This window comes from Panicum virgatum, chromosome 5N (assembly GCF_016808335.1).
Source record: "Panicum virgatum strain AP13 chromosome 5N, P.virgatum_v5, whole genome shotgun sequence".
Lineage (NCBI taxonomy): Eukaryota > Viridiplantae > Streptophyta > Magnoliopsida > Poales > Poaceae > Panicum > Panicum virgatum.
Window position 1 is genome coordinate 5,775,783 of NC_053149.1, and position 24,243 is coordinate 5,800,025.

Genomic DNA, 24,243 nt, shown 5'->3' on the forward strand with positions numbered 1-24,243 from the left:
TCCTTCTCTAGCGGGCGTCTCCCTTTTTATAGCGCAAGGAGGACGCGTACACAGGCGTTGGACCCCGACATGTGGGCCCAACAAGGATGTATAGTATACTACCAAAAAGACATTAACAGTGCTTCAGTGGTTGAGAATCTCTTCCTGGATATGCTTCATCGTTCTGTAGACTCTCTGATTGAAGGGAGTCTTCACTTGTCCCATCGGCGAGGCGCCCGTTGAGGCAGTGTAGGTTGCGGCGTAGACTGTTGGGTCTACCGCGTAGGCGTTATGATACTCCGTCGCCGAGCTGTCGTGTCTAACTGGCGTAGTAGACTGACGCTCGTGGCGTGGGTGGCGCCAGCGGCTGTACTGTGTGCCTTGGTAACGCGCGATCAACAGTACAGCCTGGCAAAAAGTCTCCTCGAGCTCTGCTGTGGCAGAGTGCACTTAACGTCCCTCATTGAATGCGGTAGGTGGGCGAGTTTTCCCGAGGAAGCTTGGTGGCCACGCGTGTGCCTGCGCCTGCGGACACGTGGCGGCTCCGAACCCCCCCCCCCCCAGGCGGGGTGTCTGTTCCTTCCCCGCTGAGGGGTCCGGATAGTATACGGGGGTCCGGGACCCGGTGGGAGGTCCGGGGCTCCCGGCTGTTTGGCCGAGCGCTCCCTTCTCCGGGACACGTGGTGACCCCGGACCCATCCCCGAGCGGGAAGCGGATCCGGGACTATTAGCCCGATGAGATGGAGTCGGACCAGAGGGGTCCGGTCGCTCAGCTCCTTTGGGCGTAGTTACGGATAACTGCACGAGTCTTGACATAGTAAGAGGGGGTACCCTAGTCCAGAGGTACCGACACTTAGCGAGTAATTTCCCATTTCCTAGCTATGCACAATACAATGAGTTAATGGCTAAAATGACAGTGTTGGAACATCTGGTCAAGTATACTAATCTCTGAGATTATTTTTTCATATATTCTTCTTTATTTTTAGAAACCACAACATTCCTTTGACTTTGTTATTCTTGATATTTTGCGGCTTCTACATGGAATTAAGAACTGAGAACACTAAATGGCTCTTGGTTTAGTTTACATTGATCTTTTGTCGCACTTAATTTACTACTTAGTATGTGCTTTTTCATGTTCCGGTAAGTCTTTTCCTTTTTTCAAGTAAAAATATTCAAGCCTAAACAACAGCACCTATCAATTTAGAGAGATATATGCAGAAAAATAAGTACTCTTGAAATGTTTCTGCTTGTAATATTCATTCCTAGGGTTGTTAATTTGTGATTCTTAGGTGCACCTCTAATTCTTTTTAGTTCAAAATTTTGTACTACTTTTTCAAATCGAGATGAAATTAACACCCCTATTCATTCCAGCATTTCAAATTATTTAAGGGCCACATCTTACTCAGCAGATAACTTGAAGCATGAGATGTGTTGTTGGTTTAATCAAGAACATTGCTTCCTCTCTGGATGGCTGAATTAGGTGGTACTGCTTAAGTTGCAGTGGAAACTACCACTACACCTGATCCAGGTCCCTCGGGCGCCCGGCCTCACGCTCCTTATCGCGTCGGCGTTCCTTGGACATCCTCTCTCTCTCTCTCTCTGGATCTTCCTCGTTGTGCACATCAGGCGTGGTTGTACGCGTCACGCCGTCAACCTCGAGCTCGCCGACCTTGCAGCCTCCGCGTCGACGAGCTGTGCCATTTCTGTTTTATAAGGTGCGCGCGCTACCGCCATTGCAGAAATGGCGGGGCTCCACTTCCTGCTCGTGCCGCTGGTGGCGCAGGGCCACATCATCCCGATGGTGGACCTGGCGCGCCTCCTCGCCGGCCGCGGCGCGCGCGCCACCGTGGTCACGACGCCCGTCAACGCCGCGCGCAACCGGGCCGTCGTCGAGAGCGCCAGGCGAGCGAGGCTCGACGTCGAGCTCGCCGAGATCGCTTTCCCGGGGCCCGGGCTCGGCCTGCCGGAGGGAATGGAGAACGTCGACATGGTGGTGGAGAAGGAGCACTTCATGGCCTTCTTCCAGTCCCTCTGGAAGATGGACGCGCCGCTGGAGGAGTACGTGCGGTCGCTGCCCAGGCGCCCGGACTGCCTCGTCGCCGACTCGTGCAACCCGTGGGCGGCGGGGGTGTGCGCCCGTCACGGCATCCCGCGCCTGGTGCTGCACTGCCCGTCGGCCTACTACCTCCTCGCCACGCGCAACCTGGCCAAGCACGGCGTCTACGACCGCGTCGCCGACGATCTGGAGACGTTCGAGGTGCCGGACTTCCCGGTGCGAGCCGTCGGTAGCAAGGCCACGTTCCGGGGTTTCTTCCAGTGGCCCGGTTTGGAGAGCTTGCAGCGTGATGTGGACGACGCTGAGGCCACCGCCGACGGCCTGGTCATCAACACGTTCCGCGACATCGAGGGCGTCTTCGTCGACCGCTACGCGGCGGCGCTCGGCCGGAAGACGTGGGCCATCGGGCCGACGTGCGCCACCGGCTTCGACGCGGACGCCAAGGCCGGCCGCGGCAACCGCGCGGACGTCGACGCCGGGCGCATCGTCTCGTGGCTCGACGCCCGGCCGCCGTCGTCCGTGCTGTACATCAGCTTCGGCAGCATCGCGCGCCTGCCGGCGAAGCAGCTCATCGAGCTCGCCCGCGGCCTCGAGGCGTCGGGGCGGCCGTTCGTCTGGGCCGTCAAGGAGGCCAAGTCCGACGCCGACGTGCGGGCGTGGCTCGCCGAGGGGTTCGAGGAGCGCGTCAGGGACAGGGGCCTCCTCGTCCGGGGCTGGGCGCCGCAGGTGACCATCCTCTCGCACCCGGCGGTGGGCGGCTTCCTGACGCACTGCGGGTGGAACGCGACGCTGGAAGCCATCGCCCACGGCGTGCCGGTGCTGACGTGGCCCAACTTCGTCGACCAGTTCTCCAGCGAGCGGCTGCTCGTGGACGTCCTCGACGTCGGCGTCAGGTCCGGCGTCACGGTGCCCGCGATGAACCTGTCCCCGGAGGCCGAGGGGGTGCAGGTGCGGAGCGCCGACGTGGAGAGGGCGGTGGCCGAGCTGATGGACGAGGGCCCCGAGGGGGCGGCGAGGCGGGCGAGGGTCAAGGAGATCGCGGCGAAGGCGAGGGCAGCCGTGGAGGACGGCGGGTCGTCGCACGCCGACCTGACCGACATGATCCGCCACGTCGCGGAGCTCAGTGAGAAGAGGAGTCACGAGGGGGACGCGAGCGCGGGGGCCGCCCTGCCCGCTGCGCCGGAGCTTGGGAGCAAGAGCAGCGAGAAGGTTGAAGCCGGCACTGCCATGTCAGTACAGTCCTAGGTTGCATTGCATATGATACGACATACGAGGTGGCTTGTAGGGTGAGTGGGTGACGAATTGTTTGCAGCAAATTGCAGTTGGTTTGTATGAGGTGTATGTGCATGACCAAATAAAGAACCCGTACCTCACCAGTCACTACCTCTATCATGACCATGTATGTGCGTGCAGAGCACAAAATTTTGAAGCCCATTATAAGCGAACTGAAGAAGCGGAACAAAACAAGCCCACCACTGGAAAACCAAGCCAAACCCAATAATAACGAAGTGTAACCAAACAAGCCTAACACTACAAAACCAAGCCAGGCCCAATAAGAGCGAGGCGGACACAAACTAGCCCGCCACTACACAACCACAACACCCCTCAAAAAAAAAAGAATACTAAGACTACTAAGTATGCATATTCATATTTATGAACGCACAAATGGAGACTCTGCTCCTATCTATTATCAAGATTGATAAAGTCATCATAGGCACCTTGCTATGTTTTTATTCCAGCAATTCTCGAGATTGTGATTTGTAGAAGCGCTCTCTCTCTCTCTCAAAGAGTGCACGTGGCATGGCCGGTACAAGGCCTCCAAAGTCCAAACCGGCAGGGTGGCCAGTTGGCAAACAACGAGAGTAGGAGACCCACCGCCAGAACATCCATCCCCACGGCAACCTCTGGAAAACCAGATCCGCTCTACGGCAGGCACGTTCCTAGCTCCGCAAACATCACGTTCGGGCCGGCCGGGCCACAGCTCGAACAAGGCTTCCAGCTCCCAACACGGCATGCCCCGAGTGCTTTGGGCAGGTCTAGGTCTCGCGCCGCTGCTGGTTCGGTGCGGAAAGCTAGCTCCGCGCCGGTTCCGGCCCGCGTCGTTGGCCTTGTTTGGTTGCGCTATAAATCAGTGTGCATGTTTTTTCGAAAAAAGAATCTCGCATGTATGAAGTACTAAATGAAGTCTGTTTGCAAAAATTTTTTAGGGATGGGTGTAACTTTTCGCGACGAATCTAATGACGGTAATTAATCGATGACTTTCTACAGTGATGCTACAGTACACATCCTCTAATCGCGCGGTCAAATGGCCCATTAGATTCTTCAGTCACTAGCGCGGGGTTCTAAAGTTGATTTTGTAAACTGTCTTTGTTTGATATTATAATTAGCAGTCAAATATTATTATTCCTAGGAAGCATGGCAAATAAGGCCGTTCTCCATCCTGCTGCTGCCAGGCCTCGAGTACTAGATAGCAGGCTAGAGGCTTGTTACGTTCCCGGTTCAACATACGGCTTGGGTCGCCGAGACGGTGGCTCGTTCGTCGTCGTGACAGCAAGTACACTGTGCCGTGTGCGTACCAGCCTCTGTTGGGTTCACTGTCACGACTCACGAGACAAAAATAGGAAAAGCCTCTGTGGGGGAGGTTTCTCTCTGTCCTCACCTCTGACAAGTCAGAAAAAGGAAAAGCTAGATATTTTAGGCTGTGTTTAGCTCATAATTTTTTTGAATTTGAGTACTGTAATATTTTCGTTGTTATTTAAAAATTAATATCCAATCATGAACTAATTATGTTTAAAAGATTCATTTCGTCATTTATAGTTGAATTGTATAATTAATTATTTTTTAATTATATTTAATGCTCCATGTATGTGTCTGAAGATTCGATGTGATGAGTACTGTAAGAAAATTTTTAGGAACAGGACCTTACCTTCACTTTACGGCGCGGCTACCCCCTCCGAGCTACAGCGATACGGCCGGCCGGCCGGCCTGCGTAGTGGCGTTCGTCGGCCTGGTCCGAGCCCGCCCGACCCTGCAGCGTCGCCTCGTAGTCGTCCGAAATATCTTCCGGCCAGTGTAGAAAAAAGCTAAAAAGTGGGAGGCTGTAGTTTTCACCGCGCCGACCCCCGAGGAAGAAAGCTAAGCCGCCGTCGTGGTCGGCGCACTGGCTTGCATGGCTGGCACCGTGCATGTAATAACTGCCACTTCTGAAATTTTGTCCATGACTCCATGGGAGTAGAGGAAGAACAAGATCGGCAGGTGTTGTGGTTTTCGCTGGCGACGCGATGGAGAAAGCTGCTGTCTAGTACAATCGCGCGGTCTGGCAACGCACGGGACGGCTGCCTCGCGCGCCTCGGTTTCGGTCGGGCTGGGTCGCCACGCACGGATCCAGGACGGCGCGACGACATGAAACGAAGGCGCGTGCAAGCATGACGAGCGAGCGTGTCACGGCTGCGCCGCTACTCTTTCTTTTTGCCCCCTTCTTGCGGTCTTCTCGTGTACCCGTGTACTGCACCGGCCCGGTTCCGCTGCGACCGTCAGCCACCGTGATGGCCTGATGGGCAGTGGCGGAAGCAGATTTTCAACTTAGGGGGGGCTTGGTTCTTCCTCCTTCCTATCTCCACTCATTTCTTCACCTTTTTTTTCTCTTTTTCTCTCATATTTCTCCTTTGATTTCAATGGAAGTTTGGGCAGTAGGGGGCTAGAGCCCCCCTAGCCCCCGTGTAAATCCGCCCCTGATGGGATATCCGACCGAGGAGGTTAGCGCGTGCATTTCCCGTTAATCTCTCCAGGCACCAGATCAGCTCCAACCTACAAGATCCGCGCGACGCCGACCTCGCCGCTTGAAACAAAAACCCAGCCATGGCCGCGATCTCGCGACTTGACGCCGGCGACAACGAACGCTTTGTCCTGAGCCGGCAACCTGGGGGCCTGGCGGGCACGTCGCCGGCTGCCGTGCCGTGCGTCCCCAGCCCGTGTCTCTGTCTACGGGGACGGCCGAATCAGGCTTGCCCTTTGCCTTCCCCGAATAATCCCCCGACTCGAGTCGTCCTCCGTTCCTTTTTGCTCGGAGAACGACCGTCCTGCTGGGGACCTGAAAGCCTGCTGCCTACTTTTCCAACGCGCAAGAACGAAACCCAGACGAGGAAGGAGGAAGCTGACAGCGCTGGACACTAGTTGAATTGAAGAATTATTACTACTCAATACATGCACCCGTCTTGCAGCTGCCAACAAAAATATCAGCTACACTGTACGTGGTTGGTAGGCTATACACGGCGCCGGCCTAACCTCTGAAAGATACTGTCAGTATGGACTGCCACCCATTTACCGTTCTTGCGTGCGTGCTGTCTATATATAAACGGTCTTCAAAATTCGTTTTTATTACGGAAACGTGCTGAACAGTGCAGAGGCCACAACAAACCCTTTCTCCGAAAAGAAGATAAGCTGAACAGTAATGCATTGTTTATTCAGCTGCCCCTATGCATCATTGATTAAAACGATGTCTGAATAACTGCCAGCCACCTGATGCAAATCCGTTCTGTTGTTCGGAGCAATCAGTCTGTTTGTCAGCCAACTGTAGTATCACTATAGCAAATCATCAATTAATTACCGTCATTAGATTCATCTCAAAAAATTACATCCGTCCCTGAAAAGATTTTGCAAATAAACTACATTTAGTACTCCATGCAGAAGTTCGTCTATTTGTAAAATCTTGATTTGACCCCTTACCAGACACGGCCCAAAGTTCAAACCACATGAGTTGACTTGTCTCCGAGTTGAACATGTGCCGGGAACCGAGCAGGCTGGCGGCACCGGGCTCGGACTTTCAAACTCGTGGGCCGGGGGAGGATGCAGTCGCTTCCCGCCGCACGCGAATCGATCAGTTTGACCCTGGAGAGATGCCGCCAGCTGAGCTCAAGTCAAACCACGCGGATGACGAGGATCAGCACGTTGTTTGTCAGCTGATGCACCTGATTACCCCGATGCAGACTGACTGGACCAGGCCTCGTTTTACGCGATGTAAAAAATAACTCACTCCATCGCAAAATGAATGCGGCGCTGGCTTCCCGAGAAGTCAACTAATTCTTAGATCCCAAAACTTTACATCCCAAAACATCACAACAAATATTTGGACACATAGATGGAGAATTAAACAAAATCTATTTACAAAGCCTTTTTGTACGAATGAGTTGTAAATCGCGAGATAAATCTAATGGAACTACTTAATCCATGATTTGCAATCGTGACGCTATAGTAATCATTCGCTAATTATGGATTAATTAGGCTCATTAGATTCATCTCGCGATTTATAACATATTCGTGCAAAAAAATTGTTAGATTTTATTTAATACTCCAAATTAGCAAGATTATCTTTCAATTTTTTTTTTGGCAAAATGATCTAAACACGACCTTATACAAATAGTATTAACATTTACATTACAAATAAGTACCATTATATTAATCATGAAATATATTTTCATATTAAATCTATTTGGAGGCATAAATATTCATAAATTTCTGTACATATTTAGGCGGCCATTGGCCAGATAGCCACACAAATAATCAAGCGGGACGAGACCCTCGCGTCACAGAGGCGGACCGAGGATCCGCGTACCACGTGTCAGTTGATTCTATCCCCGGCCCCATTTGTTAACGTTAAGAACGTTCTGGTGGCTGATGCGGAGCCAGGATTAGTGTGGTGTTCCATCTGCTGTCCTCACCCTGCGTTGCTTGCTCCGTTCCGCCTGCTAGACGGGATGCATAACTAGCTTGCCTCCCCGAGCGAATCTTAAATGTCGTCATCACTTAGATCATGCGCCGTTTGTTTATTTTCTTTTTTGAGCCAGGATTAGTGTGGTGTTCCATCTGCTGTCCTCACCCTGCGTTGCTTGCTCCGTTCCGCCTGCTAGACGGGACGCATAACTAGCTTGCCTCACCGAGCGAATCTTAAATGTCGTCATCACTTAGATCACGCGCCGTTTGTTTATTTTCTTTTTTTTTTAAAAAAACCGTTTGTTTATTTTCTCCGGACAGAGAGTCGCAGCAGACATACTGCGCCTACATAAATTCTTCACATCTATTCTATTGCTCCAACCCCAATCTCGGGCCACAACAAACGGCCGATGGGCCATGTGAGACCCTGGGACGCCCAAGTACTCGACACTCGGCCGCGAAAATTTATGTGAGTGGCGATGGTGAGTTCAAGGTTCACAATTTCGGCGGAATTTCGGCGAAATTCCGGAAAAAATTCCGTTTCCGCTAGTTACCGGGAAGTGGAATTTCGCTACTTTTCGGTGAATTTCGTTTCAAAATTCAAAAATTCAAAAAAATTTGTAAAAAAAATATGAAAAAATTATGATAAAAAACTAGGTGCATTTTTGAGCGACTATCACTTGAAATCGTTCAAATATAAGTTGATTTGATTGGTTAAAATCACTAAATGAGTTCGGACCCGTTAACGATGAGTGGACCCGTTAACCCGTTAACAAGGTATACCTTATCTGCTCGTCAGCGTGAGGGGTGACGGTCGCCCGAGCTCTTTTTTCCCCACCACGTTCTCCTCTCTGGTCCCCTCCGTCGCCGGCGGCGATTTTCGCCTCCCCGCACCGAAATTTCGGCGGAAAGGCGGCGAAATCCGGGCGGGGTGTAGCGGATACCGTTCCCGGGAGACGCTGTCGGAATGGATCCGTAATCCGGGCGGATTTCGGTGCGGTTTCGGCGGAAAACCGGTGAAACCGACCGGATTTCGCCTCGGCTCCGGGAACTAAGGTATGAGACGGTTTTTTTTTATGTTGATGCTTGTTGATGTCGATCTAAGTTAGTTGATTTGAGATTCTAGAGACCAAGTGACATAGAAAGCATAGAAAAAATCAGTTAGTTGATATGTATGAATTTTTTCATGTTAGTCTCAATGTATGAATTGGTAGTTTTAATGAATTGTTAGTTTATGTGATATTCATGGGTTGTTAGTAGGTATTCATCAAAAAGAACATGAGTTGCTACTTCATGTGTTATTCATGAACTTACACCTTACTATTTTTCTGTAATTGTAGGACAATGCCAGACCTAGTGTGGGAGCATGGCCAAAAGATCAGGGGTGGTTTCAAATGCAAGTATTGCAGGGAGGAGAAGAGTGGGGGAGGAGCAACAAGGTTCAAAGAGCATTTGGCACATAGGGGGAAAGATGTGAAGGACTGCCCTTCGGTTCCAGCCGAAGTTAAGGCCTTCTTTAGTGAGCAGTTGGACAGGAACAAGGCTAGAGCTAAAGCAAGGGCCCGAGAAAAGCTCCTGAGGGACCAATCTGCAAGGAGGCCGCACATTGATCTAGAGAAAGAGGAAGGCCAGGGGCTCGACGAGGATGCAGAACTACAAGCGGCCTTACACCAGTCCCGCCAAGAGTATGAATTTATGCAGCAAGCTGGGCCACGATATGATAGGGGTGGCGGATCGGGTGGTGGTGTTGGAGGCAGTGGTGGACCGCTGCCTTCGATGTTCAGAAGGAGCCAGTCACAAGTCCCCGAGAGGGTTAGGGACTACCATCTAGGGTTGAGCAGTGGTCCACGGCAGCAAAGGATTGATACCGGCCCATGGACTGTCAAGGGGAGGACATCAAGAGAGCTTCTAGGGAGGGCATGGGCGAAGGCGTGCCATGCTGTCGGTATTCCCGGCCGGAAAGTCGATGACCCATACTTTAAAGCTGCGATCGTGGAGACCCAGAAACAAGGTAACAATGTATATTTTGAGCTACATTACATATCCTTCATTGTGATCTTAATGCTTTCTCTTCTATGACCGCAGGTGTTGGAATCAAAATACCATCAGGGAGGGAGATAGATGGAAAATATTTGGATGAGAATGTGAAGGAGATAGAGAAAGAGATAGAGAAGTGGAAGAACGAGTGGGATGAATGTGGAGTCACGATCATGTGTGATTCGTGGACGGGGCCTATGCGTAACTCGGTCATTAATTTCTTGGTGTATAGCGGTGGCACCATGTATTTCTTGAAGTCCATCAATGCGTCCGACAAAATACAGGACCATCAATACTTGTTGAAGGTATGTCCATGTATCGAAGCATTGTTCTCACCTTGGCATAAAATATAGGACCATACGCATATCACATTGGCAATGTTGTGCAGGAGATACGAGCAGTGGTCATGAAAGTGGAGCCTCACAATGTGATTCAGCTTGTCACGGATAATGGTTCGAACTACAAAAAAGCCTGCAAAATTATATGTCATGAGTTCCCTACCATTGCATGGCAGCCTTGCCTTGCCCATACCATCAACCTTATGCTGAAGGACATAGGGAAGTGGCCGGAGCATGATGCTTGTATTCGAAGCGCGCAACGAATTTGCAGCTGGCTCTACAACTCCAACAGTTTACACAGCATGATGAGGGAAGCCATCGGAGGAGAGTTGGTCAAGTGGAATGTAACAAGATTTGGGACCAACTACATGTTCCTTGAAAGCATGTATAGGAAGAAGGACCAGTTCATGACATGGTTAGTGTCACCTGAGTTCCGACGGTCCCGCCACTTCAAAAGTGAAACTGGAAGGTACATTTACGAATGCATCACAAGTCTTCAATGGTGGGCGAATATGGAGTATGTGATCAATGATGTTGAGCCTCTGTACATGTTTTTGAGATTTGCTGACACAGACAAGACACCTAATTTGAGTGAGGTGACAATGGAGTATCAAAACATGAGGCAAACATATGCCAGCAAGTTCAGCAATGACTACCCCCGGTTTGAAAAGATCATGGCTGTGATAGATGCAAGGATGAACACAGTGATGTCAGGCACATATATGGCCACTGCTTGTGCTCTTAACCCTTACGTGCAGTACAGTTTGGGCACATCACAGACAGTCATGGCAGTAATGCGCAACGGTCTGGAGAAAATGTTGAATACTAATTCAGCAGCAATTGCATTGCAGGAATTTGAAATATTCAGGACGAAGCAAGGTGAGTTCTCTAGTGACATTGCTAGGCGAATGGCCATTGACCGGAAAACTTCACCAGCTGCTTGGTGGGCAACATTTGGGGGAGATACACCAGTGTTGCAAAGGGTCGCTCGACGCTTGTTGTCGCAGTGTGCAGCCTCTAGTGGATGTGAAAGGAACTGGAGCACCTTTGCTTACATCCACACCAAACTGCGCAATAGGTTGAGCCACCAGAAATTGGATAAATTGGTCTTTGTGAACTACAACCTCCGCTTGCGTCTGCAACGTGCTACTAGAGGGGCCGATCCATATGACTATGATCCAGTTAGCAGTTTCATGGATCTTTCTTTGTACCGGCAGTCATCAGCAATTCAAAATTGGATGAAGCTTTCAAGGTCCAATGGAGACCCAGCATTTGATGAAGACTCAGACTTCACTGACACTCCATTGCCGAGCCAGATGTTCACTGACATAGGCTCTTCTCATGGTCACGATGAAGATGTGGAGACATGGGCCGAAGAAACAATTGGGGACACACATCTGGGAAAAAGGAAGACTAAGATTGGTCCCGAAATGAGAAAAGGGAAGAAACCACGCACTGAGGAGGAGTTAGGTAGTGACGATACCACACCTGAGCCTAGTGGTGGTGAGGACATTGGTGATGATGATGATGATGATGATGATGATGATGATGATGATGATGATGGTGATGATGATGGTGATGGTGATGATGATGGTGATGATGATGATGATGGTGATGGCGAAAGTGGTGGTTATCGTATATCTCCTACTATAAGGTTCACTGGGGAGGAGGACTTCACCCATGCAACACAAGATACAGATCATGGAGCACCTACTTCACAACGACAAACAACATCGACAAGTCGACATGGTCGACAGGCCCCACTTGCATATGATGAAGATAGCTCCAACTCTGCCTCCAGTGGTCAGTACTACAACCCTTACAGTACTTCTCCCCCTGCAGGGGGCTTTCTGTGGCCACCACCAGGGGTGGTGAACCCGCCACTTCCGCAGGCAGTTGCAGCATTGCCTTATTTGGATTATCACGGCTACCTACCATATGGAGCTCCACAGTTGCAACATCACCCACCTACGTACGTGTATTTGCCACCAACAGACGAGCCGTATGAGGGACCACCGGGAGAGAGATTTGAGGACTGAAGAATGCAGGTACTTATCCTATCAACAGAAATTATCTATACATTTTGCTTCCTCTACTTATTTAATTTATTTCACATAAATATTTAAATGCAGAGAATATGCTACATGGATTATTCTGGACTATGCCTTTGCCTCTTTTGTATCTTTGGATTGTAATAATTCTAATGGACTTTGGATGTATTGCGTTCTATGTGTGGACTTTGGACATGAGTTATGTGTAATAATTGTAATGGACTTTGGATGTATTACGTTGTATGTGTGGACTTTGGACATGAGTTATGTGTTAAATGGTGTATTTGTCATTGTTTTGTGGAGTTATATATATGTTATGCATTATAAACTGTCAATATACACATAATCAGGGGAAATTTTGCCAAAATTTTCAATTTTTCCATATGTACACATCATTTTCTGTTAATTTGCATCATTTTACGGTGACAAAACCGAAATTTCGGTCAAAATTACCGAAATTCCGGTCGGGAAAACCGAAATTCCGGTCGGAATGCAACGAAATTTCGTTTTTCGAATTCAAAAACCCATTTCGGTCGGAATTACCGAAATTTAGCGAAATTTCGCCCGGAATTCCGTTTCCGCCGGATGGCGGGATTCGGTCCAAAAACGAAAAGGAGAACCCTGGGTGAGTTACGGCATCTCCTCTCGGCCTCTCCCACGTTATCGGCTTATCGCCTCGCCGGCCGAGGTGGTTTTTGCTGCGGCAGTGATCGCCGGCGACGGCGCGGTCCGGCACCGAAAGCACGAGAGGGTCCGCCGCTAGCTCGCCGACCACGCGAGAGAAACGGGGAAGAAACTTTCTCGTGTTGCTTGGCTTGGATTTGGATTCTTGGTTCGGTGCACCGTGCACGTTGCCCCCCCTCCGACACCATGCAGACCACGCTTTGGGTTCGTTCGTTCCAGGTGACACGGCGACCGCATGCATGCTCGGTGCTCACAAATCACATGAGAGACAACACACCATTGCCTATTTGCCTTTGCCTTGGTTACAACTTGAGTAAAAAAAAAGGACGCCACAAAAACCACGACCACGATTCACCTGCGGCTGCGGCTGCGGCAGCGCCCCACCGGCCAGGCGGCCACGGTCGCCTCGGCAGTGATGCCGTTGCGGAGCCGGTCAGCACCAGCCGGGCGCCCCGCGCCCCGGCCGCGGCCTCCTCTCCTCGCTCGCCTCCTCGGCCACGTGCTGGGTGGACCCCCGCAGGCGCGGGGTCAGCAGCGGGCCCGGTCCAAGTGTCACGGCTTGACCCCACTTGTCGGTGAGCGAGAGCGAGCAGACGTCACGCCTACCCCACTCGTCAGTGACCGAGGCGGAGTCGAGGGAGAGCAGAATTGATGGGGAGCGCGTCCTCCTCCCTTCTCTTCTCTCCCCTGCGCTTGGCATCGCCTTCGCCTCCCTCCTCCCATGCCTCCCATCTCCTCCCAATTTGACGCGCTCGCTTATAAATACCGGCATTCGCGGGACTCGCGTAGCCCACCACCACGCCGCGGCCCGGACCGCCGCCTCCGTCCGCCTAGGGTTCCGCGCTGCGCCGACGAGGACTCGGCATTACCGATCCAAACCCGCTCGCCAACTCGCCCGGCCTCCGCCGCCGCCGCCGCTCCGCAACCGGTACGGCATCCACCTCCCCGATCGGGTCCCTTGCTCGATTGCCCAGTGATGTGCGCGGTTCTCGTCGTCGGATGATGGGTTGGTTTTGTGTTGGGTAGCGGCGAGTATATCTGCGGATTCGGAGTTGTTCACGATACTTTTGGAGTCGTGGCTCCCCCTAAGTTTTTCTGCCATGGGAGAGAGGCTGGAGGTTGAAGACGATGGAGTCTCTCCGACGTTCGGGCTGCTCAGCTAGCCAATTGGGCCAGATTTCTTTCCCCCCGCCAAGGCCCAAATGTAAAGCCCAGAACCAGCCTTTTCCCCTCTCGATCTCTCTTCTCTCTCTCGAATCGATCTCTGGGTCTCTCTCTGCCTCGTGAACTCCATGGATCTCCGGCCGGCGGCTGCGCCTGCTCCTGCTCGCCTAGGCTGCGCCCGGCGAATCGCCTCGGGCCTCAGCTGCTCGGCAGCCGCTCGGCCCCAGTGGGGCGGGCCGGTGTCCAGTGGGGGCCGGCGGGCGGCCGAATGGCCGGATGGGGTCGCGACCAGTGAGAGGCAGCGTGCTAGCGCTGCAGGAGTGTGCGCAGGCGGCACCGCGGCAAGCAGGCACGGCGGCCGAGCGTGGAGCGCGGGCGCAGGCACGCAGCGGCCGAGCGGGCAGAGCCACCAAAGGCCGAAGCAGGCACTGCAGGTCTGCAGCACAGCAAGCCAGCACGCACAGCGCAAAGGAGGTAGCCAGATAGGAGCAGTAACATGAAAAATTCCTAGGTGATGAAAAAAATGCTAGCACAAATGCTCAACGTCCATGATTTAATCTTGTATTTAACGGGTGAATGGGACTATGGTAGATTTGGGAGTAATATTTGCAAATTCTAAATAATTTGGGAGTAATGTATTTGTGTGTGTATGTGCATATGCCTGCATGCATGAGTTCTGCCTGCACCACTGCTGCACTATGTATGCGTGCGTGTGTTTTTAGAACCAACGACCAACTAGACCAAGTGATGTGCGTGTTGTTTTTAGAGCCATCTGGAGATTTTTGGGAGAACTATCTGGGGTTTTCATGGCTGCTTCCGATCGGTTTAGCTCAGTGGTGGAGTGCTTGAGCTGTTCGTAACTACGGTTTCACTGTTCATGTGGGTTTTTTATGGCTCTATGTGGATCTCGTGCTCCTGTTTTCTCACCTGCTCTGCTCGTGTTTCCTGAAAATTCGTTGCACATGACATGAGCTGCACACGCCGTGCGTTGCGGGGGTTTTCTGTGTGTTTTTACTGCTTCGTTTGATCCATTCCTGACGTGGTAACTATAGTTGGCGAGTTGTCCTCCTTAAAAGTCGTCATCGAAAATTGATGCGTGCAGTTGTTTGTTCGTAACTCTGGGTTAGAACTGGGCCCCGCACGCGTGAGGCGTGGGTCGTCTTCGACCGAACAGTCGTAACTATAGGCTGGAACAATTTTTTGTGCTCTGCTCTGTTCATCAAAGGGTTTTGCACAAAGTATAGTTCGATATACCGGTTGAATTAACTGTTAGAATAGTTATTTACGAAGTTGCTGCACAGAGATATACGGTACTACATACTTTATGTACGAGCTTGAGTTGTGACAACGACGTTTGCTTTTTGGTGGCCTGATGGCCAGCTAGGTCTTGTTTTGTAGATCAACTTTCTGTTATCTAATTAGTGATTGGTGGTGCTCTACCTGAGTTGTTTGTGGATGAGCCGTCTGATGACCTAATGTTAAGCACGATTTAAATATTTTCTATATATCCTCCATTTTATTAATTGCAGCTATAATAGTAAATTTTCTCTCTGACAGATTATGGATCTGCTAAGAAGTCCCTTCAGGGGAGTCATTGCTGATGTCAAAGGAAGGGCAGCCTGGTACAGACATGATTGGGTTGCAGGACTCCGTTCTGGCTTCAGGTCAGTTTTGTGCAAACTATCGTACATTCGGTAGATCTTGTCTCTTCAATTTTCCTGTTAATTTCATAGCTTATCTGTATTGCTTGCAAATGGTCACCAGGATATTGGCACCTACCATGTATATCTTCTTTGCCTCTGCACTTCCTGTGATTGCCTTTGGAGAGCAACTGAGCACGGCAACAAGTGAGACCACCTCCTGCTTCTATGCTAATTAGGTTTGTACTCACATAAATAGTAACAAAACCAAATCTGTTTGTTTCAGATGGTAGACTCACAACAGTCGAAACATTGGCATCTACGGCGATATGTGGCATCATACATTCAATTGTTGGAGGGCAGCCTTTGTTGATTGTTGGAATTGCCGAACCAACTATTATCATGTACACTTATCTCTACAACTTTGCCAAGAAGCAGCAAGGCCTGGGAGAGCAACTATATTTGGCGTGGACCGGATGGTAATGACTGAAATAGAATAAACCCGAACCTGTGTAAGCTTCGGATAAACTGAACTCTATATTTCCTGTCTGTAGGGTCTGCATCTGGACTGCCATCATGTTGTTTCTTTTGGCAATGTTCAATGCTTCCAATGTTATTAGCAGATTTACAAGGGTTGCAGGAGAACTTTTTGGGATGTTAATCACTGTTTTGTTCTTGCAAGAAGCAATCAAGGTACTATGACACTAGTAAATCCTAGTTATTTCTTCCATGGCAGAAGCATTTTAACACAGGGCCTGTCTACTGCAGGGGATCATAAGTGAATTTAATGTTCCTGAAGATGCAGACAGCAGCTCACCAATACACCAATTCCCGTGGCTGTATGTCAATGGCCTACTTGGTGTCATATTTTCCATTGGCTTGCTGTACACTGCATTGAGGACCAGGCGAGCAAGGTCATGGTTGTATGGAGTAGGTTGGTCACTCATTTTCTACCCTTACATATGTCTTGTTATATCTAAAGCTGAGTGCAACTTTAAATACAAAATTAATGGTGGCTGTTCAAAGATCCAACATAGTCCAGCCCAGAAACCCTGAATTGTACTGAGTATTTACACAATAATTCCTGTGTCCATTATTATAGGTGTGTTTTTGGTATATGTATAAATACAACAATAACCTCAACAAAGCCTTTAAGTACCAAACAAGTTGGTATATGCTTGTTTTTGGTATATAAATAATCTTCAAAAAGTAGATCTTGATCTTTAGTTTCTATTATTATATATTGTCATTTGCTACAAAATCAGTTTGAACCACTAATCTATTGGTATGCACAGTAAAGGTGTATAAAGTTTGACTAATTATTGGTAAAAACCTATAACATTTGACTTCAAATACGATTGAAGTGGATGGAGGGAATAACATTTCATGTTTAGAGTGGATTGGGGATCTGACCTGAATGTCAGACCGTCTTTTTTTTTGTGAAAGATTAATGTCAGACCGTTTTGACTAGGCCAGGCTTGAGCTTGTTTGTGCTTGGGCTAGTCTTGGCTACAGAGTCCAGTTTGGGCTGGGCCACATCAGGTTGGAATTGGGTTGAGAACATGATGTTTTGTTGCGCCCTGCCCGCCCCCTTGGGTTGTTTAGTTATATGGACAATTCTAATCATGTAGGGTTTAGTGTTTACTACATTTTTCTTTTTGAGCCCTTTTAAGTGAGCCAATAATTGTTTCATATATTCTAGTTTATTTCTTTTGTAGTGCTATTCGTGCACTAATCATACACCTTGATTTGCCATTTACAGGATGTCTTAGAAGCTTCATAGCTGATTATGGTGTCCCACTTATGGTAATTGTGTGGACAGCATTGTCATATACCCTGCCAAGCAAGGTGCTGTCAGGAGTCCCCAGGAGGCTGTTGTCTCCACTTCCCTGGGAGTCAAGTTCACTGGGACATTGGACCATAGTGGAGGTAATAAGTCAATTGTTTACGATTCTGAGATGCAAATGTTAGCGATCTTTGTGGCGCAAACTTTCATAGAGATCGCTCTAAAAATGATGTAATTCTGAATGCTTTCACTGATGTTTACTGTCAGGATATGATTTCTGTCCCTCCGGCGTATATATTTGCAGCCATTGTGCCTGCTCTGATGGTTGCAGGACTTTACTTCTTTGATCACAGCGTAGCTTCACAGTTGGCGCAGCAAAAGGAGTATAATTTGAAGAAGCCTTCTGCCTACCATTATGACATTTTTGTCCTTGGAATCATGGTACATGGCATTTAAGCCTTTCTGTCATACAATTTGTTTATTTAGAGTCTCCATTTGGTTTGTAAGTTTGCACCAGTTTGTGGGAAACTCAATCACATTTGTTGAACCAAAGTATGACAATCTATTTCTTTTCCATTAGTATAGATATATGATACAGGCCTCGGTTTATCATGATCTCATCTTTAATATTATTGAAGTTCATTTCCTTTTCTCATGGTATATAAATGTCATAGGTCCTGCTCTGCGGTTTGATTGGCATCCCTCCATCTAATGGAGTCCTACCTCAGTCTCCCATGCACACAAGAAGTCTTGCTGTCCTTAAGAGGCAGGTTGGTGAACTTCAAACTTATTTATGTGGCATGCTAAGGTAGTCAGGTTCGCTCACATGTCCATCTCTTTAAATTCAGTTGCTAAGCAAAAAGATGGTTGATACTGCCAAGAAGAGCATAGGGAAAAGTGCAACCAGTTTGGAAATATATGGCAAGATGCAAGAAGTTTTCATCGAAATGGACAGCGAACAGAATGTGAGTCTTTTTACTTATTTATATTCATCATCAAAAAAGCCTTAATATCTTACGGCACTTTGTTTAAATCCTTAGGGACAAGAAAGGGCTTTGCCTTTATCAATTACATAAACTCCCCTTAATTTATCAAATGAACTTTATTGTGAATGTTTTTGCATTCCAAAGCTCATATTAATTCTGCATCTTTGCTTTCTGAAGTACTTTTATCTAATGCCTAGCTACCTACCTGAATGCTGTCCATGTTATTCTTTATCTAAATTTAATATGAAATGACGATAATGCTTAAAAAATGTGATCCTTCAGGCTGATTCTGTTGATAAGGAATTGAAGAACTTTAAGGATGCTGTTCTGCAAGAAGGTGATGAGGAAGGAAAATTGGCTAGAGAATTTGACCCTCGGAAACATATAGAAGCCCACTTGCCTATTCGAGTGAATGAACAGAGACTGAGTAATCTGCTGCAATCCATATTGATTGGTGGTTGTGTTGGAGCTATGCCAGTCATCAGGATGGTACCAACATCGGTTCTCTGGGGTTACTTTGCTTACATGGCCATTGACAGTCTACCAGGGAATCAGTTCTGGGAGAGGATCCAACTTTTGTTCATCGCGGAAAGCCGACGCTACAAGTAATATCTCTTTTCTGCATTTATTCAATTCATTTAAATAATTCGATGGACATGGCATAATGCAGAGCCCGTGTCTACTTTGTGATTAACTATTGATTCCAAGAGTAGCGGTGCACTAACCTGTGATGTAACGTTTGCAGGGTTCTTGAAGGTCCTCATGCGTCTTTTGTGGAATCTGTGCCTCCTAAAACAATAGCCATCTTCACGATCTTTCAATTGGTTTACCTCCTGATATGCTTCGGCATAACATGGATACCGATAGCGGGTATCCTGTTCCCAATGCCTTTCTTCCTTATGATACTCATCAGGCAGTATCTCCTCCCAAAGTTTTTTGACCCAATCTTATTGAGGGAATTGGACGCAGCAGAGTATGAAGAACTTGACGGCGTCCCCCACGAACACACACTGGTATAAAGTCATCTTGCCTTCACTTGAATCTGTGCATCAGTGATTTGTATGTTTGATTTCTTTGGCTAATCTGACATTTGCTTCCTTGCACAGGAGGATGAAGTATCTGAGGTAGGAAGCTGCATTAGCCGTCCGGATGCTGAGATATTGGATGAACTCACAACTAATCGTGGAGAGCTAAAGCACAGAACTTCAAGCCTACGTGAAGAAAGACCGGTTCAGGTAATAATGGGCGCGCATTTTGTACCGCAATAGCTGTACAAGGGGATTAGAGATGATTTAGTGATGGCTTAACTGATTTACCCTCTAACCTTTTCCTCCTTTTTTTTGCTGGCTTCAAATAGGAGCCAACCAGTTGAATTTTGCGCTCTTTTCTTTTCTTTGGAAGAACAAGTAGTCAAGTACGCACCACGCATGTCAGTGGCTGCTAACATAGGCAGATGTTCACTGGCCCAAATTCGAAATGGTCCTTTACATCGAGTTAAGCATATTTCACACCTTTCTCTTTCTTTCCTTGGAGAGAGAAGGGAGGGCTCCGTTCTGTGGATTTAACAGCTTCACCTCCACTGGTGCAGGTTCCTTCAAATGCCGTTCAGCCGAGCCTGTGAAGATCGGGAAGTGTTTTTTCTATAGAAAGTGATGATCCTCAAGCTGCAGTTGTTGAGGTGAATATCGTTGCCACGTAATGTACTACTGATGGTGTTGTACTTGGGCTTTTAACCCAAATGCATCTGTATGGAAGGTGTAATTTGTAAGGACAGGTAGATAGCGTAAACTAGGAGTCATTGGAAAGAGTAAGAAGAGTGAACAGATGCAAGATAATCTTCGGATATGAAAGGGAAATTGGCTGAGAACCGAGTAGAACCATATCAAACATCATTATTTAAATACTGTACGGAGGGCCCTTGCCTCGTTTTGTTGTTAAACTGCTCCTCTTCGACTGTGCAAATCGTGTCAGACTGTACTAACATTCAGGTTGCTTTTGAGCACAAAGTGCGCGTGAATGTGGCGATTAACAACGAAGAACATAGCTGAACATGCTCAGCTGACTGATGAGCAGCCGAGCAGGTCGTATTGTCCAGCACGCAGTGTTAGTCTAAGCAGTAATCCCCCCATCGAAAAAGAAAGTGATTCTAGGAATTTTAGGACAAATTAAGAGTGTGTTTAGTTGGTGAAAAAATTTGAATTTTGGCACTGTAGCACATTTTGTTGTTATTTGATAAATAATATTCAATCATGGACTAATTATGCTTAAAAATTCATCTCGTTCTAATTAGTTGAACTATATAATTAGTTATTTTTTTCAACTGTATTTAATGTTTCATATATGTGTCCGAAAATTCGATGTGATAGATACTGTAGAAATATTTTTGGAAACTAAACACCCCCTAAGAAAGTAACTGCTCCTATTTATTAGCCATACTTGATATTAATTGATTCTTACACATATGGAATAGGACAAATTAAGAAAGTAACTGCTCCTATTTATTAGCCATACTTGACACTAATTTATGACTTGTTTTGGGGACAAAATTTGAATTCTAGAATGACTTATTTTTTGGACAGAGGGAGTATTTATTTGAACTAAACAGCTATTTAAACGGATTAAATGATAATTAAATATGATAAACAGGTGATTAAATAGACACAGCTGGTCACTGTGTTTATAACACGGCGTGTACACGAACCGCTTTGTAGACTCAGTACGTCATCACGGCGCGCGACTAGCTTCTCCCGCGGCCCAGCACCAGCCACCAGCAGTATTCGGTTCGGCTCGGCCGGGCCCCTCACCTACGGGCTATTCTGCTCGCCAGCCTCGTATGCTGTGACGGCCTACGGGCGGCGCACGTCGTCCGTACGGGCCAATTTGACGAGAGCGGGCCTTTCGTTTTTCGATCGACCGGCCTGCTGCTGCTGCTAACCTCGTTGAGGCCTGCTCGAAGTGGGCCTTTCCCTGACAAAAAAAATATGATGATACAGATGGTCATGAATCAAATACAAAAGTTGCGCCTGTTGACTGTTGTGCAAAGTAACCAAAAGCATAAACCAGGTCTTCTTATTATAGCTTATTATATACAAACACCAACCTGATGTTGTACTTATCCAAGAATTCTTGGCCTCATCTGTTATATCTCCACGTCATTCTACATGCTGATGTATAATAGAGGGATATGGATCATCTGCAGTACTTCTTCACCTTGCAGCTAGGTCACTGACATGCGGGTCTAACCTCGTAAGTAAGTGACACAAGAATCCCATCATCATCATAATAAAAAAAAAATCCCTCCTTTGATAAGGTGCAGATTTCTTTTTTTTACCAACCTGGCAGCCCGCCTGTTGCTGACCCGGCCCGGATGTTCTTTTCGCCCGGATCAGCACTCCAGATCACCTCCAGGTCCGAAAGCGTCCCGTCGCTGCTTTCCAGGCAGCTCGTTACTTCCTCCTGGAAAGAGACGCGACTGGTGTAGCAGTGTTACACTCCTATCCAATTTCTTTTTTATTTCTCCCAGCGAATATCCTCGCGGTATATGCTAAGCCCGGTTCCACCTTGGGTATATGTACCGCGGCTCGGATATTCAGACATTGCACGCACGTACTGGTGTCTGGCTCGATCATAAAACTTGCAGTCAGAAGTGTCAAACAAGAATGTTTCGAGATGCCAACGGCAAACATGAGGCGACCGCGTGGATTTGATGAGCTTCACTGCAGGGAACGCTGTTCCTACTACTCCTTCATTGAGAGTTTAAGCCGAAGTGAACAGCAGGCCGCCTCGATCGTTGTCAACGAGTTCCAGATCCAGCGTACCCTGCAACGATTCGATCACCACCTCTGTCCTCGATCGTTGTCAACTCGTTTGCAAGCGAACTCTTTTCCTTTTTAACGCGAAAGATCAAGGTGCGAATCCAATAGAGAATCATGGCCAGTTTGGTACACAAGGTAGATCTTTCTTCTTGTACATAAGAAGGTGAAAAAAAATGGTTCGCGAAATGCACAAGCCTACATCTAGTAGAAGACGAACGAGGAGCAACTGCGCGCAACGACGACACGGCACGTCGACGCCGGAGGTTCGTATGAATTCACGTGGACGGGGCCGAAGCCGCGCCAAGCCACACGCGCGGCGAGGCATCGGCCGCCCAGCCTGCCGCCGGTGCGCCGCAGACGCCGGAGCAATCAGTACATTCGGTTACCAACTACTACTGCTACCCGTCTACCGGAGCGGGCCGTCCACGTGCGCCACGCCTCGGCGGCCGGGCAAACGCGCAAGGTCGCGGAGGCCGCCGCGGCTAGCGGACACGGAGGGGTCCCTCTCGCCGCGATGGCAGCAGGCCGGGACATGCCAGCCAGCGAGGCAGGAGGCAGCAGCACACGCGGTTGGACCAGTTGCCGGTCGCGGACAAGCCGCAAGCGGCAACCGTCTCGCCGGGCGCCGGCGACCAAAGTATCCGTCCACGTACGTCGACGCCCGATCAGGTCACCGTCGGGCGTGGCAACAAAACCAGAGAAAAAGATTTTATTCGCACGAGCTGGGAATTGAAAGAATGAAAGGTCTGCGTAGCAAAAGGGTGGCAGACCGCTTCATTGGGCATCACATCGAGAACATAGATAAAACCAGAATATTATATGGTAAATATGAGTATGTTTGTAGGAATTTTTTTTTAACCGTGGTGCACCGGCATCAGGGAAACATAACCCTTCGCCCTTGTTGAGGAGCTCATTCTACTAACTGGGCTGATAGAATGGTTTAGATTCTGGTAATAAATTATATATTTGTACTCTTTTTTGTCCTAAAATATATTTCTGATTTTAAGTCTGATTGGTTGGTTGCCAAATTCTTGACATGCCAACGTTTTGGTTAGGCAAAAGTTGTCAAATTTTTTGGCCAGTACTTGGTTTGTTACCGAGAGCTGTCAATATCTCACATTTAGCTTACCAAAATGGTGGCAATTTTTTTGCCTATATTTTGGCTTGCCAAAACTTTGGCATGCCAAAATTTGGGTAGCAAACCAATCAGCTCTTTGTTCCAACCAAAGCCAAACTAAACTAAGTTGACCAGCTAATATCAGGGCGCTGAGCTTGGCTCCTAACTCAAACTAATAATATCACGCTCCCTTCGTTCTAATACAAGTACTTCGAAGATTGTCCTAATTAAGTGAAAGTATGCTAAATTTAACCAAATTTATAGGGGCCAAAGGCTAGAGTAGCCCCCCTTCAGGACGCTAGGCACCAGAAGCATTTGCTCCCAGGCGGATTGTTCCTCTCTAGCAAAAGCGCGTCCGCCGGGCATCAAACCGTGACCGCAAACTCCACGGATAGAGTAACTAACCAGGCCGGCCATCCCCTGATCCCTTAACCAAATTTATTGAGAAGATCATCGTGGATGTCAGTCCCTGTTGATTTTTTTTTTCAAGAGGAAGTCCTACCAAAAGAGTTGCCATGTAGAAAATGGATATCTTTTTTCGCGACCGTAGAAAATGGATATCTTAACTCTGAAGGGAATATATAGTATGAGTATGTGACCAAATAGATTTGTGTGATTTGCTAAAATTTCAACAAACATCTCGATGACTACCAGATTTTTCAGGGAGATCCAAACTTAGCCCTGCTGTCATCTTTGCTCACATTGCTGAAATGCTGACTGCTCAGCCGTGGTCTAGCAAACCGCGTCGAATAACCATCGCCCCGTTTCCTTTTCTTCTAGAAAAAAGAAAATAGCAGCTTCCGGGAAAAAAAACAGAGAAAATACTAGAAGAGTGCTCCAAACCGGCGCCGCTGCTCCACCGTTGCCCACGGGAAAAACCC

General features: G+C 48.3%; 3 protein-coding genes and 1 long non-coding RNA gene across 7 annotated transcripts; 3 read left to right on the forward strand and 1 right to left on the reverse strand.

The window, feature by feature from the left end:
- Window positions 1–1,030: 1,030 nt before the first annotated feature.
- On the forward strand, window positions 1,031–3,415 carry LOC120675955 (UDP-glycosyltransferase 73C5-like). Its single transcript, XM_039957157.1, has one exon. The coding sequence runs from the start codon at window positions 1,721–1,723 to the stop codon at window positions 3,278–3,280; it is 1,560 nt and encodes a 519-aa protein (XP_039813091.1). The 5' UTR covers window positions 1,031–1,720; the 3' UTR covers window positions 3,281–3,415.
- A 4,847-nt stretch (window positions 3,416–8,262) lies between these two features.
- LOC120675979 lies at window positions 8,263–12,400 on the forward strand. 3 transcript variants are annotated; one of them, XM_039957179.1, is made up of 6 exons: window positions 8,264–8,800; window positions 9,085–9,755; window positions 9,830–10,086; window positions 10,170–10,791; window positions 10,903–12,167; window positions 12,252–12,400. In XM_039957179.1, the coding sequence occupies exons 2-5, from the start codon at window positions 9,089–9,091 to the stop codon at window positions 12,156–12,158; spliced, it is 2,802 nt and encodes a 933-aa protein (XP_039813113.1). In that variant the 5' UTR covers window positions 8,264–8,800; window positions 9,085–9,088; the 3' UTR covers window positions 12,159–12,167; window positions 12,252–12,400. The 3 variants fall into 3 exon arrangements, with proteins under 3 accessions (XP_039813111.1, XP_039813113.1, XP_039813112.1); XM_039957177.1 differs by having other exon boundaries at window positions 8,263–8,800; window positions 10,170–12,167; XM_039957178.1 differs by lacking the exon at window positions 8,264–8,800 and having other exon boundaries at window positions 8,821–9,755; window positions 10,170–12,167.
- Window positions 12,401–13,599: 1,199 nt separating this feature from the next.
- LOC120674312 (boron transporter 4-like) lies at window positions 13,600–20,436 on the forward strand. Of its 2 annotated transcripts, XM_039955484.1 has the most exons (14): window positions 13,600–13,782; window positions 15,576–15,682; window positions 15,783–15,865; window positions 15,945–16,137; window positions 16,213–16,351; window positions 16,427–16,592; window positions 17,421–17,587; window positions 17,712–17,885; window positions 18,119–18,214; window positions 18,293–18,409; window positions 18,713–19,035; window positions 19,176–19,443; window positions 19,537–19,665; window positions 20,019–20,436. In XM_039955484.1, exons 2-14 carry the CDS (start codon window positions 15,579–15,581, stop codon window positions 20,049–20,051), a joined length of 1,992 nt encoding a protein of 663 aa, XP_039811418.1. In that variant the 5' UTR covers window positions 13,600–13,782; window positions 15,576–15,578; the 3' UTR covers window positions 20,052–20,436. The 2 variants fall into 2 exon arrangements, 1 of the variants encoding a protein (XP_039811418.1); XR_005675049.1 differs by lacking the exons at window positions 13,600–13,782; window positions 15,576–15,682; window positions 15,783–15,865 and adding an exon at window positions 19,788–19,923 and having other exon boundaries at window positions 15,930–16,137.
- A 468-nt stretch (window positions 20,437–20,904) lies between these two features.
- LOC120674313 lies at window positions 20,905–21,874 on the reverse strand. Its single transcript, XR_005675050.1, has 3 exons — window positions 21,766–21,874; window positions 21,531–21,668; window positions 20,905–21,397 (listed from the first exon to the last, which is right to left on the reverse strand). It is a non-coding gene; the product is annotated as an uncharacterized LOC120674313 (long non-coding RNA).
- Between the last annotated feature and the right edge of the window lie 2,369 nt (window positions 21,875–24,243).